Genomic DNA, 9,600 nt, shown 5'->3' on the forward strand with positions numbered 1-9,600 from the left:
ATCCTTATTGCATTCATATTCACAGTTCAATAGTTCACACAGTATATTCCCTGTACAATGGAATGCGTGAGAATCCAGAGCACCTTGTCTCATAGGAAGAATTGGAAATATGATGTGTTTGTGAGTTTCAGAGGCGAGACTCGCTTCAACTTCACCGATCATCTTTTTGCTGCTCTCCACAGACACGGCGTACTTGCCTTCAAGGATGATACAAAAATCGAGAAAGGAGGACCTATATCAGCAGGGCTTGTGCAAGCTATTGAAGGATCACAGGTTCTGATTGTGGTCTTCTCTATCAACTATGCTTCCTCTACATGGTGCTTGCAAGAACTCGCAAACATAGCTGATTGCATTCAAATCCCAGGACACACTGTTCTGCCAGTTTTCTATGATGTGAGTCCAACTGAGGTGAGAAGGCAAAGTGGGAAATTTGAAAAAGCATTTATGAAACATGAAGAGAGATTCAAAGATGATGCAGAGATGATGGAGCAAGTGGCAAGATGGAGGGGAGCTCTAACACAAGTAGCCAATCTCTCTGGCTGGGATGTGAAGAAGGATAAGTGAGTAACCAATTTTATGTTTTCTGTTTATTCTTTTGAAATAATTTGATCACCAATCTAACATTAATTAACACATTTCAAAGCTTTTATTAAACAATTATGGTTGGTGTCTCATCTATTGTCGTTTTCTTGTGCTGTCGTGAAGATTTTGTTTTTTCTCTCTTTTTTTTTCTTCTCCCTTGGATCTTTGTAGGTCACAATCTGCTGAGATTGAAAAAATTGTCAAAGCGGTAACAAACATATTGAGTCCCAAACCATCATCAAGTCTATCTAATGATGTAGTTGGGGTGTACTCCCATTTAGAAGAACTAGAAAAGCTTCTAGTTTTGGACTCGCATGATGATGTTCGAGTTTTAGGCATTTGTGGAATGGGTGGCATAGGAAAGTCAACTCTTACCACCATTTTATATGAAAAGATCTCTCATCAATACGACATTTCATGCTTTATGGATGATGTAAGCAAAACTTATGCAGATTGTGGTCCACTTGGTGTGAAAAAGCAACTTCTTTGTCAAGCTTTCGTGGAAGAAGAATTTCTAATATGCAATCTTTCGGCAGCAACTAATTTGATTCAAAATAATTTATGCCATAGAAAGGTTCTCATAGTTCTGGATAATGTTGATCAGGGGATTCAGTTGGAGAAGTTGGCTTTAAAACGGGAATGGCTAAGTAGAGGGAGCAGAATAATCATAATTTCTAGAGATGAACATATATTGAGAGAGCATGGAGTGGATGATGTTTACAAAGTTCAACTCTTAAATGATGAGAATGCTCTCCAATTGTTTTGTAGAAAAGCTTTCAAATGTAACCATGTTATAGAAGGTTATGAAAGCCTGACAAATTCTGCATTAACATATGCTAATGGACTGCCATTAGCAATTAAAGTATTGGGTTCTTTTTTATTTGGCCGAAGTATATCCGAGTGGAGGAGTGCTTTGGTTAGATTGAGAGAAAACCCAACAAAAGATATTATGGATGTGTTACGAATAAGTTATGATGGACTTGAGGATATGGAAAAGGAAATGTTTCTTGATATTGCATGTTTTTTTTCTAACGAGAATGAATATTATGTAAAGAACATTTTATGTATTCGAGGGTTTCATCCTGATATTGGTATAAGAATTCTCATTGATAAATCACTTATAACTTGTGACTGGTCGGCCATAGTTATGCATGATTTGTTGAGAGAGTTGGGTAGAAGTATTGTTCGAGAAAAATCACCCAAAGAGCCAAGAAAGTGGAGCAGGTTATGGAATCAAAAGGATCTAAGCAATGTCTTGCGGGAAAACAAGGTAAAATAGTTATTGAGAATATTGTTGTTGGCTGCAATTTTTGGAAACTGAATTATTTTAAAAGTTCTAATGTTTCAGATAGCAGAAAATCTTGAAGCCATAGTTCTACCAAGATTTCTTGAAATTAGGGAAGAGTTGTCAGTTGAAGCTTTATCACAAATGAGCTGCCTTAAATTACTCATACTCACAGAAGTGAATTTTTGGGGATGCCTTAATTTTCTTTCTAATGAGTTGGGATATCCTTTCACATGTTTGCCATCAAGCTTTCAGCCAAATAAACTCGTTAAATTAATCCTGCATCACAGCAACATCAAAGAACTCTGGGAGGGAATAAAGGTATGGTAGATACCACCATCTTTACTCATGTTGATTTTAACAAAAGTAGCTTCAAATTGTTCTCAAATCCTTAACATTTTTCTATTATTACACGTAGTCTTCCTTCTTTGTATTATGGCTTAAGATTCTTCTTACCTTTCTATCTCACTCTCTTGACATTATAGGATCTACATAATTTGACACATTTGGAACTATGTTATTCCAAAAGCCTTGTAAACATACCAAATTTATCTCAGGCCCCAAATCTTTCGCGACTAGATCTTAAAGGATGTGTTAAACTTGTTCGCCTTCATCCATCCATTGGCTGTTTAAAAAACCTGGGTTACTTGAATCTGGAAAACTGCAGAAGTCTTGTTAGTATTCCCAACAACATATTTGATCTTAATTCTCTTTATGATTTAAATCTATCTGGCTGTTGGAAATTACTTAAAGATCAGTTGTTAGAGCAACCAAGGCAAAGCAAGCAGTTGAATACAGGTCAAAGTGTACAAAGGCACATGACATCCTCCATATGCAAAACTCTTACAAGGCCTCTCCATTTTTTGTCTTCTAGAAGGTGCTCCAATTCAATTGGTTTGTTGGTGCCTTCTCTGTCTCGTTTCCCAGCTTTGGTATCTCTTGACATAAGTTTCTGTAATCTAGTTGAAATTCCTGATGCAATTGGACAGTTATGTTGTTTAGAACGTTTAAACATAGGGGGGAACAATTTTGTTACACTACCTCATTGCATCAAGGAACTTCCCAAGCTAAGGGAGTTGAACTTGCAGTACTGTAAGCAACTAAAGTGGTTGCCAAGTACCCTTTTGCCCATAGGAGGAGGTAGCCATGGAAGACTTTACTATGGAGGAATATTTGTGTTCAACTGCCCTAATTTGAGTGACACAGAAAGTTGTGGTGTCACAGTTATTTCATGGATGATAAAAATGATTCAGGTACCAGTCTCAAGTCCTCCTTTGTTTTGCCATTTTGCTGTTGTCTCTGTATGGTATGAACTTATGCTGTTATACATACCTAATTTGTATGGTGGCAGGTGAACATGCAATGCTCTTTCCCCAGATGTTCAATTAAAGTTATTATTCCAGGAACTGAAATTCCAAGGTGGTTCAACAAACAGAATACAGGTAATTAATTCAATGAAGGTGGATCCATCTCCCATTGTGGATGACAATAATTGGATTGGCATTGCTTCTTGTGTGGCATTTGTTGTACATGGTGCTCCAACTGAATATCCTCCTATTCTATTTGGTTGTGGTTTTCGTCGTAATCCAGATAAGGCCGTTTGTTCCATTGCTCCAATACGTCTTAAGAAAGATTGGATCACAACTGAATTAGATAATATGTTGTTAATGTTTTTATCCAGGGATGTTTTCATTAATAATTATGTAAGTGTTTTAAAAGAAGGAGCATCTGATCTTGATGGTATTGAATTGGTTGCATTGACTCGTTATCTAGAAGAAGTAGTAGAAGTGAAGAGTTGTGGGTACGGTTGGGTATTTAAGGAAGATTTGGAACATTTAAACCTAAAGAGGATGTATAGCGCCAACTCTTCAGCTCACAATCAGAAGCACAAGTTTTTGAAAATTCAAGATGACCAATAGCTGGCAATATTTATTCATGAAATGAATTAAAATGTTGTATTGGCAAAGGTGGAAAGTGTTTATTTGTTTCCTTGCTTATTGTAAATGAAAAGTATTATTTTAGCACAATGCGTCTTTTACTTCTATTTTTCATGTTTATTCATTGGTCCCATAAATGATCCCAAGCCAATATGATATAAGAGTCTATAAATTCCAGCAGTCTTAATATTTAAGAAAGAAGTACAAAGGGCAATCTTAAAAGATAATGGTTGAGAACCTCATTACTTGGACTAAATAACAAAGAATTATTAGTTTTTGTTTAGAATTTGAGTTAGCTAGCTGGGAAAAAAAATATACAAAAGTTGCTAAAGTGAAAGATCAATTTGTATTATGTCTACAAAGAATCCAAGGTATATATCTTTTTTACCAATTAGCTAAAAATAGAAAAAAAGCTAAAAAATAGTTATATTGAGAAAGATAACCAGACAATAGTTACTTTAACCAAGAAGTTAAGATTCATTATTACACATAAATTTTTTCAAATAGGACACACAAAAAGACATTATAGTTAAACAATAGTATAGTTCATGAGACAATTGACAACATGTATGACAGTATTAAAACAGATAATTGTCTTATTCTTGCAAGTTAAACTGGAGGGGCTTTTTAGTTGCTTGTTTAAATCCATATGCAATCTCAATTAGCTTTGATTGATCCTTTCAAACCACCAAAGTTTATTCCAAATGAAACACCCTTATTATCATACCCTGCAGGCACATTTATTCCTGAGAATCCTCTAATAGTAAGCACAGATGCAACACTTGAATCAGGTGTTACCAATGCGTCAAGTTTATAATCACTCATCAATTTCTCAAAGCCTTCTCTTGATAGTCTTGCTAGATTGGCCAGTGCCGCCTTCTCTGTTGTGCCAATTCCATTTGTTGTTTGGTGCTAACAAGAAGATGTCTTGACCAAACTCATTGATCTTTCTCTAAATAGTAGTTATTGAAACAAGAGTTAATCATTCTGAACTTTAAAGTTCTGCATAAAATTAATCAAGCTTTTTAGTGAAGGAAAAAATTGATTATACATACCAGAGCTGCATTCTTTTGGTTAAAGGCTATAACATCTGCCAAGGATCTCACCGGCGAAACCACCAAGTTCTTGAGATAAGAATTGAAGGATAGTTTGAACTCAGAAGCAAGTGCTACTGCTTCACCACTTTTGGTCACATTTAAGATACTATTGATATTGGTTATCTGGAGATTATCTACTACAACTGCTCCTTGATGTCTTCAATTTTCATGTTATATATACATTTTCATTAGGTAGGCGTACTGATTGAGAAAATGAAATATTTTGAAAATTAAACATTTAAAGCACTAACAAAACCACTAACATCATTCACTATCCAAACCACTAACAAAACCACTTGTATGACAATCCTATCTAACTTAGCAACGGTACATAATGACTACCATTCTATCACACCAAAGGTAAAAATATATATAAAAAAAATAACTGATTCGCTCCTATTTTAAAAGAACAAGTTCGCACTAACCTCTTCATTGATAACACCAGCTATATGGGCTATTCCATCCAAATGATAAAGTCGGTCCAGATTATCCCCCATCGGCTAAATATTCTGCTCAAGCCTTTGTTGGAGTCGTACGGAGGTCATTTTTTCTGGAATTTGGTGGGGCATGGATTTAGAATAGTGGTTCGAATGAGGTTACTTCGAACTCTTTATATAGGGAAGGTGCATGTAATTCGAATGAGTAGGATTCGAATTACCAACGGCAGCCAAAACAAAGAGTAATTCGAAACAGCCTGTTTCGAATTACTATGGGCACGAAATTCTGGCTAGTTTGAATGATGCTAATTCAAACTAGTATGTGTTAGTGTGTATAATTCGAATTAGGGTAATTCGAATTAGTATGTGTTAGTGTATGTATGATTCGAATTACTATGAGGAAAAAAGACAGATAGGTCCCTGACTTTTTAACTTTTTGACAAATATATCCCTGACAAAATTTAAATACAAAAAAGTCCCTGACTTTAACAAACGGAGGACAATTTAGTTCTTCCATCTATTTGTCTCTCATACACCGAACGGAACTGGCTGACGTGGCTGAAACGGTGTCCAGGTGTCCGTTACGGTGCCACGCTGGAAGAAGAATAAAGTTCGAAGGACAAATAAATCCTTGACGTCATTTTACAAATAAAGTTCGAAGGACAAATAGGTCCTTGAGAATTTTTTTTTTCAAAATTAATAAACTCCTTTCCTAAATTCTCTCATCTACCTCTCTCTATTTTTATTTTTCTCTACTATTTTTACTCTATATATAATTATATTTTATATTAGTAATTTGACAAATTAAAATATATTTTAGATATTTTTTACAATTAAAATATTTTAAATGTAAAAATATACACATTAAATTATTTTAAAGTTTAGATAACGAATGTTAAAATTAATTATTAACAAAAAATTAGACTTTTTCTTATAAAAATAATAACTAAAAATCTTATTATTTAATTTTTTATCTGCAGATATCTTGGTATTCTTAGTCAAAAACTTTTGTCAATTTATGACTTTTTTGTAAAAGTAGTTTGATTTTATAAATCTTTTGTGTCATACATAATTTATACTGTTAGAACAAAGTGAACTATAATTTAAAAAAAAATTATTCTCGTAATGTTATTATGGATAAAAATACTAGTTCTAATATAATACACAAATGCACTAATGCTAACTTAATACATGAATGAACTAATGCTAACTTGATGCATAAATGAACTGATGCTACCTAATGACACTGGTATGATGAAAACTGAACTAATGCAATTTAACAAATTCTAATATAATACACAAATACACTAAAACTGAACTAATGCAATTTAAGAAAAAAAAGTAGAGTTAATAGTCATTTTCGTCCCTGAAAGATACCTCGATCTCCATTTTCGTCCCCTAAAGTCAAAATTAATCAAAAGCCTCCTCGAAAAATACCTGACTTGATCACGTTCGTCCTTCCGTTATCTCCGCAGTTAAGATGGCAAACGTCCGCTTATGTGACCCGTTAACTGCCAAGGTGGCAAAGAACCAAAACGACGTCGTTTTGGTAGAATGCCTACTGGCGTCGAAATGTCGCCGTTTTATCTTCAAAAGGGGGTAAGTTTCCGAATTTCGATCACAAACAATTGTTCATCAATGGATTCTTTCTCCCAAAAACCTAAACCCAGAAACTCTCACTACCCAGAAGTAATCGATTCCAACCTCGAAGCCAATTCGTCCTTCCAAAAACCTAATCATCAACAGCAGAGTTCTCTCTACCCTTCCCTTGACGTTGATGACCTCAGCGACCTTGTCCAAACCCTATTTCCCCGAAATGACACCAGAAGCAGCGATGGTAGTGTTCATTCGCCGTCTGCTCCACCGGCCGCTACCGAGGAGGTCCTCATCAGGATCCCCGGCGCCATCCTCAACCTCGTCGACACCCACTACAGCGTCGAGCTCGCTTCCGGCGACTTCTCCATCATCCGCCTCCGGCAGGGTGACAGCGCCGTCGCCGTTTACGCCTGCGTTGCCGACAAGATCCAATGGCCCCTCGCCAAGGACGAAACTGCCGTCAAGGTCGACGACTCTCACTACTTTTTCTCCTTCCGACCTCCCATGGGCTCCGAATCCAATTCCGATTCCGACGAAGAAGATCAGCGTAGCCGCGGGTAAGATAAGAACGGTTCCGATCTGCTAAGCTATGGGTTGACGATTGCGTCAAAGGGGCAATAGGGTTCCACTTCCCCATTCTTCTGCTACTCTCTCTTCATCTTTCTCTCTTTCCACCTCTCACTCTTCACTCTTCAAACCCAGGTACCCCCTTTTTCTGTTTCTTTACATGTTTTTGCATATCAATAAACTTGGTACCCCAATTTGTTGGGAAAAAAAGGAAGAATTTTTAGTGCCAACAACCCAACAAACGCTTTCTAAATGCCCTTTTCTTCTGCTTTGTTTTGCTGAATATTTAAACCATGAGGGGTTGGTTCGTTTTGCGTTTTAACACTGTAACATTAAGTGATGAGAGATTTTGTGGTTTTAATAGGGTGAGTTTACAGCTGGGAAAGTTGCCTAGTTTCCGTTTGGTGCAAAATGGTGTCACACCAAGGGCGTATTATGTCTTCACTCTCAGCAGCTGAAACTTCTCAGAAGAGTGAAAGTTCAAAAGCTTATGGTTCTGATCAAATTCAGGTATTTTTTTAGTTAGTTCATATCTGGATTAATAATGCAATTTAATGAAACTAGTTAACTGCATATTGGAAGTGATTTGTGCTATTGTGTTGAAAAGAAAATTGAGTGCCTGTATTTCTTGTCACTTATTGTGGGTTGCTTCACCAAATATGCTTTAGAAGTGGCACAGGCTTAATATAGTTGTAACTTTCATAGGTACTTGAAGGCTTGGATCCTGTTAAGAAAAGACCTGGAATGTATATTGGAAGCATTGGCCCGCGTGGGTTGCATCATAGTTTTGTGGTGTATTTTATCTGATTGAACCAGAGTGCATCTTAGGTTTATGAAATTTTGGATAATACTGATTTTGCTGTACATAGTATACTGATTTTGCTTTCTATATTAATCAAGAACTATGCTATGATATTGTGCATATGGAATTACTAAAATTTGCAGTACATCTTTTTCAATGTTTTTAGCTCTTGAAGCTTCTACTGTAATAAGTAATTCCATTTTGAAAAGTTAAATCTGACTTTTGAGCTATTTGAGCTACTTTTACTATCTGTTGGGTGATTTTGAGCTTTTAACTATACATACTAATTTCACTCGTGGAATGCAGATTCCTACCGACTTACATTTAGTTACAAAAAAATTGCCTTTGGGGAAAAAATTAAAAAAAATTATATAAGGACTAATTTGATTATTTTTTAAAATTTTAGAGATGAAAATGATTTACATATGAATTTTTAAGGACTATTTTGATTAAAAATAACTTTTTCACATGTCAAGTGACACGTGGCATGCCACGTGTCACTGATCCGACACGTCAACCAATCATCTCGTGACACATGGCATCACCCACCACGTCATCATGTGCCACGTGGCACTTAACGTGACACGTCATCATCCAACTGACGGAAGGACTAACGTGACCAAGTCGTGTATCTTTCGGGGACGATTTCGATTAACTTTATCTTTTGAGGACCAAAATGGAGATCGGGGTATCTTTCAGGGACGATTTTAAATATTAACTCAAAAAAAGTAGAAACAGAACAAGCTCAATTTCTGCAATTTCAATACAAATAATTTAAATTACAGAATACAACAAGTTAACTAGATTTCAAAATACAAGCATAATTTTATAAACTAAATTCTCATAATAGAAACATAATAGAAGTATAATAAAAAAATTTCTCAAGAACCTATTTGTCCTTCGAACTTTATTCCCCTTTAAACATGGTACCGTAACGGACACCTGGACACCGTTTCAGCCACGTCAGCCAGTTTCATTTGGTGTATGAAAGGTAAATAGACGGAAAAACTAAATTGTCTTCTGTTTATTAAAATCAAGAACTTTTTTATATTTAAATTTTGTCAGAGATATATTTGTCAAAAAATTAAAAAGTCAATGACCTATCTATCTTTTTCCTTTACTATAGTATGTCAGTGGCTCTAATTTGAACTATATAAAAAAATTCTCTTGATAAAATTTTGTAACGTCTTTATATTTAGTGAAATTGTCCAATGCGTCATTTGCCCAAAATTTTACCTAACCAAAGTATAATTGACTGTAGCATGTGTAGGTGCTATAAGCTATGGGATTATGTAAA

At 35.5% G+C, this 9,600-nt stretch overlaps 3 protein-coding genes across 4 annotated transcripts; all 3 read left to right on the forward strand.

Annotated features, from left to right (window-relative positions):
- Positions 16-3,894, forward strand: LOC107632253 (TMV resistance protein N-like). Its single transcript, XM_016335955.2, has 5 exons — positions 16-560; positions 754-1,852; positions 1,931-2,188; positions 2,353-3,120; positions 3,219-3,894. The coding sequence occupies exons 1-5, from the start codon at positions 58-60 to the stop codon at positions 3,315-3,317; spliced, it is 2,727 nt and encodes a 908-aa protein (XP_016191441.1). The 5' UTR covers positions 16-57; the 3' UTR covers positions 3,318-3,894.
- Positions 3,318-3,911, forward strand: LOC110269933. Its single transcript, XM_021118028.1, has one exon. The coding sequence runs from the start codon at positions 3,322-3,324 to the stop codon at positions 3,784-3,786; it is 465 nt and encodes a 154-aa protein (XP_020973687.1). The 5' UTR covers positions 3,318-3,321; the 3' UTR covers positions 3,787-3,911.
- LOC107628753 (senescence/dehydration-associated protein At3g51250) lies at positions 6,896-8,445 on the forward strand. 2 transcript variants are annotated; one of them, XM_021118027.1, is made up of 3 exons: positions 6,896-7,491; positions 7,866-8,011; positions 8,207-8,445. In XM_021118027.1, exons 1-2 carry the CDS (start codon positions 6,911-6,913, stop codon positions 7,957-7,959), a joined length of 675 nt encoding a protein of 224 aa, XP_020973686.1. In that variant the 5' UTR covers positions 6,896-6,910; the 3' UTR covers positions 7,960-8,011; positions 8,207-8,445. The 2 variants fall into 2 exon arrangements, 1 of the variants encoding a protein (XP_020973686.1); XR_002358781.1 differs by having other exon boundaries at positions 6,921-7,636.

Source organism: Arachis ipaensis, chromosome B03 (genome assembly GCF_000816755.2).
Source record: "Arachis ipaensis cultivar K30076 chromosome B03, Araip1.1, whole genome shotgun sequence".
NCBI classification, from domain to species: Eukaryota; Viridiplantae; Streptophyta; class Magnoliopsida; order Fabales; family Fabaceae; genus Arachis; species Arachis ipaensis.

Excerpts from the sequence above, each read along its gene's own strand:
- LOC107632253 (XM_016335955.2), top strand. The coding sequence starts at position 58 with ATGGAATGCGTGAGAATCCAGAGCACCTTGTCTCATAGGAAGAATTGG. Across the intron at positions 1,853-1,930 it reads ATGTCTTGCGGGAAAACAAG|ATAGCAGAAAATCTTGAAGC; the intron begins GTAAAATAGTTA and ends CTAATGTTTCAG. Across the intron at positions 3,121-3,218 it reads GGATGATAAAAATGATTCAG|GTGAACATGCAATGCTCTTT; the intron begins GTACCAGTCTCA and ends GTATGGTGGCAG.
- LOC110269933 (XM_021118028.1), top strand. The coding sequence starts at position 3,322 with ATGAAGGTGGATCCATCTCCCATTGTGGATGACAATAATTGGATTGGC.
- LOC107628753 (XM_021118027.1), top strand. The coding sequence starts at position 6,911 with ATGTCGCCGTTTTATCTTCAAAAGGGGGTAAGTTTCCGAATTTCGATC. Across the intron at positions 7,492-7,865 it reads GAAGATCAGCGTAGCCGCGG|GGTGAGTTTACAGCTGGGAA; the intron begins GTAAGATAAGAA and ends TGGTTTTAATAG.